The sequence below is a fragment of the Rhinolophus sinicus genome, chromosome 5, assembly GCF_057876585.1.
Source record: "Rhinolophus sinicus isolate RSI-liver-muscle chromosome 5, RSI-T2T, whole genome shotgun sequence".
Lineage (NCBI taxonomy): Eukaryota > Metazoa > Chordata > Mammalia > Chiroptera > Rhinolophidae > Rhinolophus > Rhinolophus sinicus.
Window position 1 is genome coordinate 51546501 of NC_142505.1, and position 19294 is coordinate 51565794.

At 45.4% G+C, this 19294-nt stretch overlaps 1 protein-coding gene across 4 annotated transcripts in view; it reads right to left on the bottom strand.

Moving 5' to 3' along the window:
* IL17RD (interleukin 17 receptor D) overlaps window positions 1–19294 on the bottom strand; it is a 63986-nt gene that overhangs the window by 16914 nt on the left and 27778 nt on the right. For 3 of the 4 annotated variants that reach the window (XM_019724203.3, XM_019724202.3, XM_088798513.1), the window contains exons 2-5: window positions 8456–8513; window positions 4229–4354; window positions 1003–1121; window positions 375–495 (exon numbers count right to left, since the gene is read on the bottom strand). In XM_019724203.3, the coding sequence (XP_019579762.3) occupies window positions 375–495; window positions 1003–1121; window positions 4229–4354; window positions 8456–8513 (424 nt within the window). Of the gene's footprint in view, window positions 1–374; window positions 496–1002; window positions 1122–4228; window positions 4355–8455; window positions 8514–12441; window positions 12575–19294 lie in introns of those variants that run through there. The other variant, XM_088798514.1, reaches the window with a different exon arrangement.

Here is a 19294-nt window from a genome sequence, read left to right on the forward strand (position 1 = left end):
TGATGACAGGTAAAAGAAGGAATCACTCCAGGTTCTACTCTTCATCCCAAAAATCAACTTACACTTTTTTATTCTTATTATTTCAATCAAATGGTTTTCATACATGATTATCTAACAGCACCCTCTTACAAAAAAAGAAAAATCAACCATCATGTCTACTCTAGAACAAACCAGGAATGGCTGTCTCTGGTTAGATTAATACTTCCTGGGCCAAATCTTAATTCTAAAAGTTCCTTTTCTGCATACTTTTTCTGGATGCTTTTCTCCTCACCACGCCGGTTTCATACCACTAATTTGGTAGGCTCTTGAACACATCTCTGTAATTAAAAGCACAAGTCTCCCCATGGGAACCAGGCAGGAAAGACTACACTCACCTCGTGTTCTGAAGAAGAAAGGGTGATAATTGCTTTCATTTTTAATGGAAGGAAAAGGGACAATCTTCACAAAGTAATCTGTCTCAAACTTCATATTCAGGAAAGGTTGAGATTCCATTCCCTAAAAGGAAACAAAAACACAGGTGATGTTATAGAGAAATGACCCACCCCTCCACCTACCCAAGAGAGCTTCGGGCGTAACCCAGACACAGTTCCAGAGCTGGGGGATGTGTCCCGGGGACGGAGGAAGTCAGGTCTATTTTCTGGACCTGTTTAGCTTTGGGTCCCTCACTGAAAATGATGCTCGACAACGATGTCTGTTCTTTGTCAAGGAAGCCACAGCTTGTTAACACTGAGCCTTGAAGATGGTGGGGAGAAGCGCACGTGCGCTCCCGAGAGCACGAAGCCACCTTCCAGGACGCGGTACAGCGTGCCACCCGGGAGATGTGTTTACCAGCGACAGGTGCTGGAGCAGCCTCACAACGTTGCCTGCCGTTCTCGCCCACCTTGGCAGGCGGGGTGGGCCCCACAGCCCCTCCTTCTCCAGTTTCACAGCCTTTCAATAGACCATTCAGAACCCCCGAACAATAGTGTGTCTTCAGGAGCACATACCCCGTGTGTGACTTACAGTTCTTTTGAAGCTACTGTTGAGCTGCTTCGGGTCCTTTAGAATCAGTTGCTGGCACTGTCTCCCCTCCGACTTCAGCTCCTCCAGTATTACCCGAAATCCTTTCAGGAATTCGATGCCTAAGCAAAGCAGAATGCTTCTATTAAAAGGTAGACCTAATTACTTTTGAACACACTTTCCTTCCTCCCAGATTATCATCCTCTCCACCTACACAACAGAGTTAAAGGAATTCTTACTCTGGCCAGAATCTCTGAGTTTACAGAAAGGAAAAACACATACCCTGCATTCCTCTGGTATGGACCAGGTGATTTTCTCTGTCATACCATTACTAATTAATTAATCTCTAATCCAGCCAGCCATTTTACAAATACCCATTGCCTCTGTGGCATTAGGGTTCAAATATTTAGACTCAAGTCACAGTTGATCATAGATGTCTGCAGTGCAATACATAATTTCTAGGTCATTACACAGGGTGTATTCAGTTGATAATAATTCCCCATGCTGACTAACAAATCCCACCAAACCACGCTTCCACTTTAAGTTTTAGTCCTATATTTGCGGGCATGTTTCAATAAGCAACGTACAAAATTCCCAAAAAGTGTGTGTCTGCAACCAAGGGGTTCCTAGGCTTAAGATTAAATAGCCTAGGAGAATGCCTGTGTGATTTACAAAGCGGTTCTTGCTCTAATCATGCCTGAAAGGCAGACACCCAAGAGCTGCTCAGTGTGTGCTCTTCATACAGCACTCAGAGGCACTGAGACGCCCACAGCGCCACTGAAAGACGCCGGCACAGCCTCCTGCCACCTGAGCTTCCCCCGCTGCACGTCCGACTAGATGCTTTCAAAAGGATTAAGCTCTGATGGCCACAAGAGCCGGTACCAGGGCTCTGTAGCCCATGGAGACTGGAATGGTCCAACTGCAGCTGGAGATCCCCCAAGCCGGCCTCAATTGGCACGGTATCGATTTCGCATTCTTTCTGAACACTAGACGAGGAGACATATTCAACCTTTCCCCTCCCAGGGCCAAAGTAATTACGCAGGATGCAATTAACCAGGTGGGAAAATTATGGATGGCAAAGGCCAGGGAAATCTTTTTCTCTTTCGAATAGGTTCTCCAATCCTGTACCTATTTGATAAAGAGCACATATTTTACGGTAGAGGGCAAAAGAGCAGCAAGCAGAGCTTCAAGTTTCAGGGGCTCAGAGCATAGAGCGTGCAGGTACTGACTCTGCCATGTTCTATTTCAAGTACACAGCTTCCTGTGGGTGAGAGCCAGCTGACCAACAGCGCGACAGGTCTTTGACCAGCGACTATTGAGTAGATCTCACAGGAACTTGCCATTTGAGATCCAAAGAAAAAAGATATTTGAACAAATCATTATTTATGCTAAGATTTAATTCATGCAATGTCCCCAGAACTACTGCTTTAGCAAAAGCCAGGTGACTAATATGATTAAAGACTATACAGCTCACAATTACATAAAAACTCATCAGCTGGGGTAGGGTGAGAATAGATGGTTCTAGTCTTTCGTTTTAAAAGACCTGCCTAAAAAAATCACTACACCGAGTCTGGGAGTATGGGGAGCGGTAGCAAATGTGAATCTTAAATCACAGAAACGCCTTTATCACAATACTATTAACAGCTTGTAGTAACATAATGTTTAGCAATTTTATAGGGCAGCTTCCCATAAAGGAACTTATTAACTCATTGCCATCACTTAACTCATTATATCCTCCCAACAACAATAGAAAGAAGGTATTATTATCCCCATTTTATAGATGAGCAAACTGAGGTGTAGAGATAATAAATGACTTGCTGAGGGTCATACAGGAATTAACTGGCAGAGGTAAGATTCAAACCCAGAATGCTCTTAACTCATACGCTTTTCTGTCTCCCAGGGAGTTTCCTTGATAGACCCTCACAGAAATGGACAGAACCTGTCCAGCCATCCCCACCCATAACCATCACGCAGGAAAAGCACAACCTTCTGTCTCACTGTTCCACATGCCGGTTTTCCTACCACCAGCTCACATCTATTACTTTCATTCAAAAGAGGGAACCTACAGATCGTTAGGCCAACCCCTTGGCCATTTAGTCTTACGTGGAACGACCACTTTCCTTTTATCCACAGAGAATGTTTTTAACTTTAAATATTAAGATGTTATTTTTGGAAAACCCACTGTGTTCAGACCCAGCAGTATTTACAGGGATAAGTGAGTCAGGCCCATGAGTCTGACTCGTCTACCCTCTGTCTGCACTCACTTCTCTTGCATTCTGGTTCTTTGATTGAGAAATTCAGGTTTTATTTTACTTTTGCCTTGGCCAGAATTTTTAAAAATTCTGAGACTGGGGAGCAACGTCAAAGGACCAGGTTCTGATGATGACAGCAATAGCCACTGTTTCTTTTAAGAGTTCTCTCTAGAAACGCGTTCTGTGTGTCTCTTCATTCTTACAACAAAGCAAGAGGCAGTCAGTCATCTACACTTCACAGGGGGAAAAGCTGGGGCTCAGTGAGGTTTGAATGCCTCTCATGATTCTGGGTTCAAACCCAAGCCCATCTGAACAAATGGGCCCTTCCCACACCCCACACGCAACCATTTCCTCCTCTCCTGTGTAGCATCAACGCATTAAAGGGGACAAGCGGACTCGGTCCTAACCTGAATCTGGTCAGATAATGTGGGTTTGCTTTCTCCCATTTCTTTGTTTTAGTTTGTTTTTTTCGGCCCACACAATTTAAATAAAAATTCAATTTGCTGCCAACATTAGAAAATGGTTGATTTTATGGTTTCTCATGAAAACTGGGATTTTCCTGAAAACTCACAAAATGTGCCAATGCTGGGCCCGCACATCTCCGTGGCCAGAGACCACTAACGCCGGATGCCAAAGTCATCATGTCATTGGAGGGGCCACCTGTCCTCCCACTACGGCTGGGACACAGAAGCCAAGACCTCAGTGACATTTTTCACTCACTCGCTAGTATTTTTCAAACTCACGTCTCTCTCAATAATAGCCAAGGGAACAAATGACAAGCCACAGGGCACAGCATCACGCCGTGTGCATGGCCAGTGCCCTGTATGCAACAAAGCAGGAAAGTGTCTGCACCCAAGCCAACCCACGTCACTCCCATGTCAAGACCTGCCTGGCACCTGGAGGCCGTCATGTTTAGAACCTTTGCACTGGGCACTACCCACCCAGGCCACCCGGTGGACTCCATTTTGACCACTTACCGAGGGCCCCTGGGGACCAAAGAATGGTGACTGCCACTTGATCGTGGCATGCATACTGACTGATGGTGATATTCTGGGCATCGGCAATCACATGCTTCCCCACTAGGTTCAAGTACGTGGTACAGTCTACAGAGTTGGGAGAACAAGAACAGTCACATTTAAACATTTATTTTTTTATTTCCAAGTTCATAGTCTCGAATTACACAAAGCACATTTGCAGGTGGCCAAATCCATTCTGTTTAAAGACATGTGCCTCAAAAGCCCAAATATGACATCAAAGGTTGATTGTTTGGAAAACTGTAAAATGTTGCAGTGGGATTTATTTATAGCACTACCACCACTTCAGTTAAATTCCAGGACAGTGTCAGGAAGAGTTTGTGTGTGGATCTGGCATGAACTTTTTTACTGTTATGGCATTTTACCTAAATCAATAATTAGTGAATCGATTCAATCAGTTTTCAGCCTTAGAGAATGACTGAAACAAAACAATGGCTAAATAATCTGGGGTTTGCAGAAGAAACCTAGAGGTCAAGGTGACTGGAGAAAAGGAACTAAAATGAGGATGTGAACTCCTGAGAATCACAGCAAGACTGTTAAACAATCCAATTAGTAGCTACAAAGGATACTGACTGACTTAGTAATAAGCAAAGCACCTTCAATGTTAACTAGCATCCCCAAAGGTAAAACTTTTGTTCCCAAACACCATGTGTCATCAAAGACACCCACCAAATCCAGAGTCCCACCCTGCTCAAAAAATAAAACCCCCTGATTCTTTGATTTTGTCTGAGGACATTACTCACCGCCACCTGTCAACACAGTCATGACCATGCGAGCAGCTGTGCCACCTGGTATTGCTAAATACACCTTCAAAGTCTGCAAGATCCTAAAAAGCTGCCAGAAGCTTCCAGCCAGACTCAGGCTGGGATTTCTGAGAATGGCCGCAGGCCCTTCTGGCCACGGACGCAGCATCCCTGGTAGACACGAACTCGTAATTCTCACGCTGTTTCATCTCCGTTTCTTTTTCAATGATTAAACTTGAAAACCCTCTTTAGTCTCTGCTGCAAAAGGTCTTCAATTCCATCAACCCACCCATCACCCCTCTGAAGTCTGGGTGTTTTTCTTTGTGGTGAAGCATTCAGAGGCCTTTTCTAAGAAGCTCAGTGAGTCTGCTACATTTTCCCCCTGAAACTGTACCACACATCTGCCATTTTTATGACTGAAAATGTTTACTGGGTATTTGAAAATGACAAAAGAAAATAAGAAAAATGTAGAAGTCATCCATAACCTCCACCACACAGAAGTAACTGCTAAATAACATCTAATGGATAGCCTTCAAAGCCTTTTAACATGCGCATAATATTCCACCTTTTTAAACGTCTTAATAAAGGACAACACACATGCACTAACATGCAGCCCTCCCTTTTAAAACTCTACTCTCCACACTGCTTCGTGTCTGCTCTCTTCCTTGGCCTTCTCCCTTCTGTAAACTCCCTCTGCTTCAAAAACAGCCACCTCTAATTTCAATTTACTTCTCTTGAAAATATGTTAATAATTAATAAAACTGAATTCTAGCTCTGATGAAAATTCACTCTGAAAGCATCCAGCTTGTGTTCTCTGGGTGCGGAAGAGAACTTTAGAATACGGAAAATCTTTTTTTAAAACATCTGGTTTACTATCCACATTGTACAAATGAGGAAACTGCAGCTGGAGAGATCAGCTGGGCAGCTTAGGATTCCACCGCTGACCAGCCCAGGGTCAGGACAGAAAGCAACCTCAGGTATTCACGCAGGGTTCTCACCTTTCCGTTCTTAGCACAGAGCTTATTAGTAAAATAAATTCTAAATCAGAGGTATTCAGCCCATCAAAATCCTGGCTGAGACCAGCTTCTCAATATATTAAAAAAAGAAAAATTTTAGAAAAAGACAAGATTCTATCACACTTGTACAGTTCAAACATTTTCACTTATTGAAGTCTATAATGAGAAAGAAACCTCTGATTTAAATAGCATTAGGAGAAGATGCCTGATCAAGCGCAAATCATGGGGTTTTTTTTCCTTTGTTCATTCCTGATGCCAAAATTAGCACTCTCTGGGTTTCTGTAAATACAATTATGCAAATAAAAAGCCAAAGAATTAAGAAAATGTATTACAACCTACTCAGGCATTACCCCCTCAGAGCCTAAGGAAGAAACGGGAAATGCAGCCGAAAGAAGGCAAGGAGACCTGTGCAATTGGGTTTTGACCCAATGGAGAGATATTTTCTTTCTTTACAACATTAAATGGCAAAGGAATAGAAAAATAAGATTTTGTAGTTTGATACTTTTGGTGAAAACTTGGTAATTGGTTCTTAGCTATTTCAAACAGAACTAGTAACTGGTCAACTGAGCAATAACAGGAACTTTCTTGTGGAAGAGAGAAATATCTTTCTCGATGGAAAACAATGAATAAGTATTTTACACAGCCTGGATCCAATTATTAGCAACTCTAACGTTTTAGATTTTGGTTACACAAAAATGCCCAAATGACATTTTGCCAAAATGCAACTGAACTTCAGATGCCTCAGGAGTCAATTCAAGTCGTAAATTAAATTCTAATTAAATGAAGAAGAATTAGAAAGAATATAATGACTAAGAGACAGACATTGGCACGTGGGCCAAATATCTAGTCCCATGAAGAAAACAATAAGATTTTTTAAAGTTTTCCAGGTATAAATCCTCTTTCACAAAACCCCATATTAAATTAGAGATGCAAATACTTGTTTGCAGCTGACCGGAAAATTTTGAACCCTTGAATGTAATACAAGGTCTGCCAGGACCAAGAACATACATTAAAAATTAGCTTTCTAACTCAAAGATCCCTTACACATGTCTTTACTTAGCAGAATTAAGTATCATGGACTTGCAAATCCTTCATTAGCATCACAGCATTTACCCTAAACATGCACATACCACTAACACGAAATGTCTAAGTCTCATATGTAAGCCCTCAAGGGTTAATTTAAAGTCCCCACTCAGCAACTGTGGGTGTGAATTTGACTTACATATTTGTATCTTAAAATTGTTAGATTGTATCCATAACACTGAAAACCCTGTTTTAGCAGTACTCATTTGAGGGGTCTCATGTCACCTACACTCCTTACTTACATGGATTCATGACCCTCTCCAAGAGACGAATCAAATGCCATTAAGTATAAGTCAAGCTTCTTTTTGTCAACATTTTTACTTGTAAATTACAGCTCATAAGGTTAAAATGCTCACAGTTCTATATAATTACTTTCTTGGGCATGAAAGCAGATGCTTGCAGGGGGTTCTATATGCTTAATCAGAAAAAGCACCCCACCCTGCCCTTAGAAAACAATTCAGCCAGAAAAAGTCACAGAGCCTTGAGAGAAAGGGCCATAAAGGTTCTTCTATTCCAACTCCAGTTGAAATGACTTCTAATTTTAACAGCTATCAATTAATGAGTGTAGGCCATCTACTGAGGTGAGCAGTTATAAGCATTGCCTTGTTGAAGCCTCAAAATGATGCTGAGGAAGAAACTAATGTTTGTTTTATGAGAAAACTGAGGCTTGGAGAAGTCAAGTCACCTGCTATAGTTCACAGCTGATAGATCTGGAACCAGGCTTGGAACCAGGCCTACATCCGAGATGAACAGCTGGAGACCCCTGGTCCAAACTGGGACACAGATTCACTTGGCCCACTCTGTGTTTGTGAAAAAAATTTTAATAAATGCCAATATTAAAAATGTTTATACAAAAAAATGCAAATTTCCCACTCTTCTTGGAACTCACATCTGGCTGGGAAATTCCTGAAGGCCACAGCAGCTGGAATGGAGGCGGCGGTGCTCCTTTCTGACCAGACATGGGCTAGCCTATTTGCTACAGCCCCCACCTCTCCCCAGCATCCTTCATTTGGGGGGCTTCACTCCTGCATCCCCTGCTGGGCCTGACAGGCATCTGTGTTTATTCTTAAGAACGTGGCTCCGTTCTGAGGAAATCAGGGGAGGTCTCCATATACAACTTCTCTGCACACTATGGAGGACACACGACCTGTCCCAAATTCTTGAGTGGCTTAATTGAGACTGAGCCGCTTTAGCTCTGTTGACAGACCTGAGCAGGTTCAGAAAATTCCTCAGCCCCGGGACCTGCAGTGTCCTTGATTAAGCAGGGCTGTGTAAGCTTTAGATCACGGAAAGGGCTCCATTCTTCAGAGGTCAAGCCAGTTACTTACTGTCATATCTGAAGGTGATGTTGTGCAGCCCGCTGTTCCTGCTGGCCGGCCCCACTCCCTATGGGAAAACAAGAAAACATGATGAGGAGAGAAGCCAATTTGCTTTTCCAGCACAGATTCCCCATGGAGTCAAAATGCACTCATGACTGCAGACACCCAGGGTCATGCCAGTCACTGAGCAATGCCCTCCCTCTTTCTACCCACTTTGTGCCCCCCGGGCTGCCAAACTCCCTCCAGCCCAGGAGATTCCTAAGTGCCAGGCTACAGGGAGAAGGAGCACTACTTCCTCTAAGACAATAGAAGCAATCTGTTCTGTGTTTGGGGCTTAAATAATAATTCATTAAGAGTAAAGTTGGGAGAGAGACATGCGCTGCCAGCTGGAGCCCTACCAGTTGGATCCGCTTTGAGCACTGATTGGTTATAAAATTCGCCTACCAGACACTCTCGTCCAAAAGCTCTATTAAGCCACAACAGATAGGCAATTCCTCAAGTTTAAGGAAACAGGTTTCTCATTCCAAAACCGGGAATGAGTGTGGGAATAAGCTGTTACTTTTAATGAGAAAATTCTTCACTGCATCTATCCCTACGCTTGGAACACATTGGGTGGGTCATAAAAGAAAAAGAAAAAAGACTTTAAAAGGTCCAACTCTAACTCTCGGTGATGTGGCTGACAGCCATCTGTACTCCTAACAGCAGGATAACAACTCCGCCAGACTTCCCCCTTTAATTACAGCATCCGCAGAGGGAGCCCCGGGAATCCTACTTTTGCCTAACCCACCACTTATCCATCATGAGAAAGAGCAGCTACAGATCTGACTCTGGTTTAACTGTCTCTGTAATAATCTGCAAATATGCCATTCAGCATTAATTGCAGAATTCTCCAAAATGTTAATTCCGAAATGCTAAATGATGGGAAAATATTCTAACCACACAGCTAAAGTTTCCACTCAATAAGAGGGACGCTGGGCAAAACCATATGCTGGCAGCCCGGGATTTAATGGCAATTGTTACACTGAGACACACTGCGGAGGGCCCTTGTGATGGGGCTCAGGGTCTCAGACCATAGCCCCAGCACTTCCATATGCTACAGGCCTGTTCACACTGCTTTTCCTGAAGCCAGGCACGCTCGGTGAAACTGGATCCCTGAGCTCAGATAAATGTGGACCTTGGGAAAGCACAGCTGTGCAAAACAGGACAGACGGACGGACACGGACACACGGACACACACACACACACACACACACACACACACACACCATTCTAATTAAAGTGAGGAATAAGGAGTAACACAAAATCTAAATCAAGATGGCACACCAGCCCAGGATCTGCTCGGGCTCCCCTTCTTCCTGGTTCACTTTCCTTCTCCAGCTTTCATTCTCCCTTCCCCACATACACAAGATTCCAGAATTTCTCACCTGAACTGAAACACTTTGCAAAGTATCGTTACCTTATTATAAGCCTAAGTAAACTCTGCCATAGCTCCTTAAGGATGAGGCCACAGTCTTTGCAACTAGAGGACACCCAACCAACTATGATCACATACAGGGCATTCGGACAAATCTCAGATCACACCGGCCCTCCAAGAGTGTACATGGCACACAGGTATATGTAGCTAGGGTGAAAGAACCAGCCATAAATAAGCAGACAGTATAGAACTACCACAGGCAGCCCCTCAGTAAGGGTGAACCACGGGTAAGGACGACCTGTACCAGAAGCTTAAAAGAGGAAAGGATAAGTGGGCTAGAATGGAGAGAACAAGAGAGCATCATGGGAGGGAAGCAAAAATACAACCTAGAGGCCAAGGTCAATACCTTAATCCTTCCACCACCCTGCAGGCTACCAAGGACAAACCACTTCCCTCCCCAGGGTCCGAGTCTCCTCAATGTTTTTTTAAAAGACAATTTGCATGACTTTCACCTGGGAAGAGACGTAAGGAGGCCCACATGAAGACACACACAGGAAGCACATTTCCAAAAGGGAACTTTCGTTTAACAGCATGCTCCAAGGTCCGTAGGGCTCTGGTGACCAATCACCTTATTTGTAGGACTTCGTTAGCTTTTCCTTTTGTTTTTGTCCTCCCTGTGTTTCTACTATAACATGTTTTGACAGATATTTATTAGGCACTTGTAATGAACAACACATTGTGGAAAGGAGGCCAAAACAGTGAGATGTGCAATATCGTGCATACAAAAACCTAAATCCTCTAAATAAGGTCTCTGTGATATGTGTGGAGCTGTTTCAAGGGGGGCTCAGTGAACTGGCCTCAAAGGACAGTAAGGCTTGCATGCAGCATCCATTCACAACCCACTGAGCATTCCACCTTGACCCAACCCATGAACTTGGCCCTGAACCAGATCTGGGTCCTGACCTCAAGGCGCTTTGGCCACCAAGATGATGTAATTTGCAACTCTGCCCTCATTCCTCTGCTCCAAGCCCACCACTGGCTCCGTGTCTCCTGGGCCATTCATGCCATGGCACCCTTGCCTACCTTCTCCCCAACCCCTCTGAGCACGGCGCTACAGCTGAGCACGTTCTCAAGCACTTTCGTATTCCCGGAATGCCCTGCTCCCTGTGGCCTTCCTACCTTAGTCTGCCCCCTAGCACACTGGGTTCCTGACACATCAGTCGGTCTGTACACTCACTTGATGGAGCACCGCAATGCGTCCCCATAGTGTGACTGGCACAGCACATCTGCCGATGTAGATGCAAAATGGTCATTCTAATTCCACAGAAAATCAGAAACCAAAAGACCCTGTGACCATCCAAGCCTGGTCGGAAGCTCGGAAGCAAGAAATACCATCGCCAGTGCCAGCTTTTGCATGCACCACAAAGACCTTTCACTCTCGGAAATCACAGAGTACACAGCTTCTCAGCGCACACATCAGACAGATGGTCCACCAGGCTACCCTTGGCTCAGGCCCAAATCATGCTCCAGAGCCCTCAAAAACCACCTGAGAAACAGTGCCCAGCCGAGCCCAGACACACTACTGTTTTCTTGACACTGTGGTAGACAGAATAACAGCACCCTAAAACATGACCATATCATACTCTCCAGAACCTGAGAATGTTACTTTACACAGGAAAATGAACTGTGCCAATGTGATTAACTTTAAGGATCCTGAGATAAAGAGATTATTCTGGAATATCCAGGTGGCCTCAAGGTAATCACAAGGGTTCCTATAACAGGGAGACGGGATGGTCAGAGTCAGGAGAAGGAGATGTGACAATGGAAGCAGAAGGCAGACAGACAGACAGACACTGATTTACAGTTACTATGCCGGGATGGTTGGGTGGCTCAGTTGGTTAGAGCGCGAGCTCTGGGCAACGGGGATGCAGGTTCAATTCCCACATGGGCCAGCGAGCTGCGCCCTCCGCAACTAGAATGAAGTCAATGAGCTGCCGCTCAGCTCCCGGATGGTCAGACGGCTCAGTTGGTTGGAGAGTGTCCTCTCAACCACAAGGTTGCCAGTTCGACTCCCGCAAGGGATGGTGGGCTGTGCCCCCTGCAACTAGCAACAGCAACTGGACCTGGAGCTGAGCTGCGCCCTCCACAACTAAGACTGAAAGGACAACAACTTGAAGCTGAACGGCACCTCCACAACTAAGATTGAAGGGACAACAATTTGACTTGGAAACAAGTCCTGGAAGTACACACTGTTCCCCAATAAAGTCCTGTTCCCCTTCCCCAATAAAATCTTTAAAAAAATAAAAAAATAAGAAAAAAAATAAAGATGCTATGCTACTGGTTTTGAAGATGGAGGAAGAGGGGCTAATAAGCCAAGGAATGCAGGCAGAAGCTGGAAAAGGCAAGGAATGGATTCTCCCCTAGAGCTTCCAGAAGGAGCCAGTCCTGCCACACCTTCATTTTAGCCGCAGAAAACTCATTTTGGAATTCTGACTTCAAGAATCATAAGATAATAAATTTATGCTGTTTAAGCCACTAAATTTGTAGTAACTTATTATTACAGTAGCAATTGACAACTCACACACGTCATTTCAGCAGCAACATGGATGAAATGGATCTCGACATCACACGCGTGGCCTGTGTCGTCACTCTCTGCTCCCACAGCAAACTGGTCACTTGTCTCCCACGCTGAGTTCAGGCAGACACAGAACACTGATGCATCAGAGCTGTGCCTGAGATTTTGCCATCCTAGATACAGGTTTCCATGGGCCAGCCCGGGGCTTGTCTGGGGCAGGAGAGTGGTCAATAGAATAGGCTTTGGGAGTTGACAGATGTGCTCAAATCTCCCACTTTGCAGCTGTGTGACCTTGGGAAAGCTTCTCAACCTTCCTGAACCTCACTTCCCTAAACTAAATACAAAGTTTTTGAATCAAACTTCTGGGAAAGGATTGGTGTGCGGACTACGTGAGATGACATCCATCCACCCAGGGCTCTGCACAGCATTTGACGCACACTGAAATGGTTATTTCACACCCAGACGTAGTTCTGTCACCATTCCTGAGAAGATTCCTGCCCTAATAAACAAGGTGAGAGCTGTACTACAAGGGGATACATGAGACAGACAGGGGAACACTCGCTCACAGGAAGTGGCATCTTCAGGTATCACCTGTTTCCAGGATCCAGTCAGTCCTTGGAGGTATTATGGGAGAAGAGGCAGATGGACAGGTCAGGGCAAGATGGCAGAAGGCACTAACCACTAAGGAATGTATTCTGCTCACGGTCTTGGCGGGAACTGGGCAACACAGAGACACATCTCTGATAAGTGTTCTGGTTAGACCAGATGGAAGGAGACTGAAGGCAGAAGGCAAAGCGACCAGGGCAGCCCCCCTACAACTCACCAAAGCTTGCCCCACAGCCCTAGCCCTGGCACGTAGTCAGCCCTTAACATTAGTTTTCTGTCTGAATTAATGAAAGCGTGATGGAGCCAGGTAATACATACAGAGAAGCCAGAAGGACCTAGCTTAGTATGACAGGGTAATTTCTGGGTTTAGACTAAAGGCCCACACTAACAACACAGACCAGGTAACTCACAAAGCAGGTCAACAGCTCTGGAAGCTGTTTTTCAGGAAACTATTCCAAGCTTTTAGCTACCATACCCGTTTTGATATTTAATAAGCTGACAATTAAGAATACTTGTTTGTTGCTTGTTACTTAAAAACGATACATCACGCCAACGCTGTGGCCTCAGGGTGTCACATTCTTAGTTCATTAACCACCTCCATTTGCTGCACTGATGGGCAGTATTTAATTGGCTCCAATGTGAGCTAAGAAGCAAGCCCCAGGTGCCTGCAGCCTGGCTATGAACACTATGGTAAGCAGGGATGGAAGCCGCAAATGGGAACATAATGGAGAAAACATCTTTTACTCAGGAAGGAGGGGGGAAAAAAGGATACCCCTTAAGTGCTTTAAAGGAATAAAATTCAAAAGGCAAAAACCCACACCAGGCTCCACCCATATGGCAAAGAAGGAAAGACCTGGACACAAAGATGGCCATGGGCTGGATCCCACACAGAGCAGCCAGCATCACCACCAGCGGCCATCAGACGGCCAATTTCCTGAGGGGCCCTGGGGAATTCTGGGCCATTTGAAGACATCAACTTCCCAGGGCAATATTTCCAATCCAGCTCCAAAATAGCTTAACTGCCATTTTGGGACAATGCATTTTGAAAAGGGACTGTGGTAATTATAGTGCCCCCTTTTCCAGTGGAAGGCAGGACAAACAGTAAGACTTAAACAAGATTGCTTTCAAATCAATCAAGGAACTTTCAGAAAGCTGGTAATGTTTTAGTGAACTGAGTTTGGGTGAAATTCAAATAAGGACATTCATCAGAAAGAACTGAGAGGATGGATTTTTTTACAGGTATGCTGAGTAACTACTTAAAACTAAGGCCAACTCTCTATTTTCCACCACATTTCTTCCATCTTGGGTTTCCAGTGTGTCAATGAGATTAAAAAGGTAGTAGTTCTGTGAGGCTTAAAACGCTCAATGGAGCAGGCACTTTTGTGTAGGACCTGCGGCCGTGGTGAGGGCAAGCAGCAGACTGTGGGGTCAATTTACTCCATGCATTTTCAGATGGTTTCATAAACGAAGACAGATCCCACTTACTTCAGTTCAAACCTTTAACTTTAAAAAAAAAAAAAAGTCGGCAAAGGCAGAGAAGCCCCAGGTGATGTAAGCCGAGGAGAATGCTGGCAAACCCAATACACAAGGAAAATAAATCACAAAGCCAGCTTGCGCCTGGATCTATTCAAGATATTTGCTCCACATTCCCGGGAGCCATTCTCGCACTTTCCATCTAGGTGCAACCAGCTTCAGAAACGGAGGGTGCCAGCCAGCTGTCTGATTTGGGGAGGTGAGGTCTTGGATGTCTAGTGGGGAACACACAGGCTCTGGGGGAGTGCCAGTGGGTTTCCACTAGCAATTACCACGTCGGTCCGAAAGAGACCCGGAGATCTTAAGCTAATTAGAGAGATTTGCTCAAGGAGGTAGGAAATCACTGCTCCAAAGCATCGCCTGTGCAGCAGACCAAAGCCATAATCATGATTCATCTCTGACACGGTGCTAATCAGCACACACATGTTCCTAATTTCACGCTCCCCAAAGGAAAGCTGAAGGGACAATTGTTTCTGAGCTCTAACATGGAGCCAACCTATGCCAAGTTACCATGTGTCCTGCTTATCAAACTGAGAGCTCAAGTTTTCATCGAAGCTTCTTTTCACTGTTCCACCCTCCTCCACCCTCATCCCACCAAGGAAATTTATTCACTGAAGAGAAAGATGTATTAACGCGTTTGAGCTGTTTCTCAGCAACTGTTCTTTCTTTTTTTAAATTGAAATCTAATTGATACACAACGTTGTGTAAGTTTAAGGTGCATGATGTTTGATACATTTATATATTGCAACATGATTAGCAACTTTTCTAAATGGTGGTGGCCTAAAAGGGATGTGATATATTTTAAAATGTCCTTCCCTGCTCCAGACTTTGATTTTCTTATTGCTTTGCCACGGGAACGTGCACATGCAGTTAAAGCCCAGATACACACACACACACACACACACACACTCGCACGCATGTGCACGCTCACTGACTTTTCCACTGTGTTTAAAACCAAAACAAAGCTCTGCAGCCTCCTTGGTTTTCAGAGCAAAAGCCCAAGTACTTTGTCCAATTAGTCTGCGAAGGATCTGGGTTGTGTGTTCTCTCGTGGCTGATGCTCACAAATGGATAGGATTGTTCCACTTTTCTAATTCTCAAAACGTTAAAAGCAAACTATAAAACATGCCTCTGGATGGAGAGCCAGACCTTTCCTCTCCGCTGCGCACACCACTCCCATCCACTCAAATGAGAACCGCATGTTCGAGAACTGGCCTCTCAAAGGTAACAGTCAACTCATCTGCAGTTTCAAAAGCACACACAGACAACTCACAGACACAGATTAACCAACTTTCTGTAAATACCGGGTAGAAAAAGAAGAACAACCAACCACCCAAACACCCACCCCCACCCACCAGCAAATCAGCTACTTGCTCCTCTCACTTAGCTGTTCAAGGCAGTTACAAAGACTTTGCTCCAGGAGCCCAAGAAAGTATTTTCCTGTGAGAGCAAAATAGTGATTAGACAATAGAGGAAAACTTAAAGCTATAAACATGATTGTTATGCCTAAGCTCAGAGGAAATGTCCGGATCAAAATAAAATTACTAATAAAAAGCCTTAGGACCACACAGGGAGTGTACACCGACTTGTGCAGACTTCAAATACTGTTTCCGAGGCCTGGGGACAGAGCCTCCAAATACTGTATCACATCTGGAATTCTGCTTTTGCAGCACAACTGTCTGCAGAAATCGGGGATTGTGATGTTGCCATGGGGACCCACCTCCTCCAGCCAGGCAGGTCCCCAGTGTGCCCCACACATGTGCTTCCTTCAAGGTGGATTTCACATATTTGGAAATTATGGAAGGCCGCCCTTTTAGGTTTTAGTGCTAATCGAAACATCACAGGCTGTGCTAGAAAGCAAGGCAACTCCTTCTGTCAACCTATTATTTCTGTCCACATGGTGGTCTTGTACAGAAAAATCTCCTTAAAATAACAGTGGGAAGCAGCAAGTCAACATTAGACCCCTTTTCAAAAGTTATTTGTGGCTAACCCCCCTTCCTCTAGGAGGGAGATGGGCTTCCAAGCATCCCTTTTAAACTCTCTTGTTCTCAGGCTGCAAAATCTCCAAGCGAGTCCACCTGTGCGCAAAGCTGCCTCCCACTGCCCGCCTATAGGAGGGACCCCGGGCTCAGGCTGCACGGTCGCCAGAAATGAGCCCCTGATGCCAAGCCCCCAGGGCTACTGGCCAAGGGTGAGGGGCTTCACTTTTAATTGTTGACGGTCCTACTGTTGAGAAGGGGAAAGGGTTTCTAGAACCCACAGGGGAATCATGTGAGAAACATTTCCTATCCAAGTTCCCCCAGAAACATCTCTTACATAATTTGGAGGCACTCTCAGAGCTCCCCAAGACCACTGAGGGCTACACAGGCCCCAGGTCCAAAGCCATGTGTAGACATGAGGAATCTAGAGACCCCACTTAGAAATGAGGGGGTGCGTCTGAGCTTCCATAAGAGGCAACCTCTCTAACAGACCCCTCCAGGTGTGGGTACAGATATACACATACGCAATACAACCCCCTTGGTGCTGGCAAGTGCCCCCATCACTCCTCATCCTGCCAGAGTCCTACCTCCCTAAGCTCCCAGCTGGCTCAAAATAGTTACCAAGACCCTCATGCCTCTTTTCCCCAGGAGCATTCTCCCACCAATTCTGACTCAAATGTTCCAAGCCAAAGCTACAGGGACCCTTCTGATATGTGTCTGCCTCTCTGCAAGGTCCAGCCTTTCCCAGAAGATTTCCTGGGGAGGGAGGGCATCAGCCCACCCAGAGGTGAAGCAGCAGTCACCAAGCCCCAGGGCCAGATGGAGGGGGCTCAGGCCTCCAGGCTCTTGGCCCCTGGCCCAGCTCAGTGTGACCTCCTGATTGAACAATTCCTATCTAGTCTCTCAGATACCACATCCCACCCCGAAATGTCCCCCTGAAATACAGCCAGGGCTTGCAAAAGTGTATCAAACTGTGTGTGCAGGCCGCCACACAGGGGAAAAAAAAGGGAAAAAAAGCCCCAGGAAGTCAGCAGCTCCGGCTCCAGGTGTTAACACTTAGCGCATCCTGCCCAGCCCCCTCCAGCTTGGGGCTGCCCGCCTGGGAGCCGGACACAGCAATTAGGCCCTTCTTGGGGCCGGGCGCCTTTGTCCCCTCAGTAACATCATTAGTGTCTGACTTCCTGTGCACACAGGGCCTCCCAGGGGGCAATCGCTGGCTGACCGGGGCAAGGCATTAGACTTCCTTTGTCAAAGAGCCTCGAATGTTAACAAGCATGTGAACAAGCCTCTCCCCACCTGCTCCCCACCTCGGCCCCTCCTCCAGCCCACGAACACGTGAGCGGCAATGCTCAAGTGTTGCTGTTCTTGGAATCGTGGGAATCTGAGTTACTTGAGAGAAATAGCACGTCTCCAAGTCAACTTCCTAGAGTCATTCCCCTACCAAATACCACTCCCATTTACTGAGTACCCGCTGCTTACCAGGGCCACGTCACTTGTCCTGCATGAACGAAGGTGAAAATGAACAAAGGTGAAGGTGCTCAGACAACACGAGTCCCAGGCTGTGCAAAACCCAGCCCAGTGCCTCCGGAAGCACAGGTGTTCCATTCATTTGTGCTCATGGGCTGCAGTGCAAGATGGCCTCCAGATGGAAGGACATGCTGAAGATTTGAGTAATATTCTGAGGCTTTCAAACACTGATCACATCTGAAAGCGGTGGGAGGTAGTGTGCACTGTGACGTCTACAACACCTCCTATCGCCAGTCCTGTCACTGCCGTACTATGCCCACCAGGGCCAAAACCATGAAAACCCTCTCATTTACCCCTCAGCCATCCCAACAGAGGGTCTCAGCTTTTTATTTGGGGGACACAGATGTCTTTGAGAACTTGGTGAGAGCTGGGACATATGAGCACGTACACAGATGTGCACACAGCATTTTAGAAGGTTCTGGACCCCTGACATCCATCCAGGCTCCTCATCTGCCTGACTTATTAATACTAAGAAGAGGTAGCTTCACAGCAGGTCTGTGGAAGGAAACTTGGCGGTTACAAACAAAATTCTAAGGGTGGAGGGAGGTGGTTGGAAGTAAGATCTGTTTTAAATAGACCTGGGAACTAATGCCTCCATTGTAACACTTTATAGGTAGTATTTGTTACAACTCCATAATTGAACATTTTATCCAAGATGTTGGGACTCATGAACTTTACAAAGCAGCAACGTAAAAGGCAAGTATTTCTGCTATTAAGTACACGAGCCCATGAAGAGAGGAACATCCATCACTTCTCAGATCATCAGTGAGAACTGTGTGTCTGCAGGCAAGTCAGTGGCACGGAATCGAGGTAAAAACTACAGTGCGGCTAATTCTCATTCCTTCTTCTCCCATCCATGAATGGGAAGGAACAGACTCATAGTATCCAGAAGGAGAGAACAGCTGATTTTCCCACTTCTGCTCAACTAACTGCCTTTGAAGTCTATGGTGTTTGTGGTCAACACACAAAATTGGGTTAGGTTTTGGATACAGTTTAGAATATCTGCTCAAGAGCCACTATGGAGGATAATCTAAAACTCCAATTTTCCAAAATGAAAAATAATCTATGGCTTTGACGTTTACTCCAGACATACCAAAACTCATTCAAGCTTCAAAAATAAAATGTTGGTAGACAGCACAGAAAGGATACCATCGCTTCCAAGATGCCAAGTCCCCCACAAGTTTATTGTGATGAACTTTACAAGTTTCAAAGGG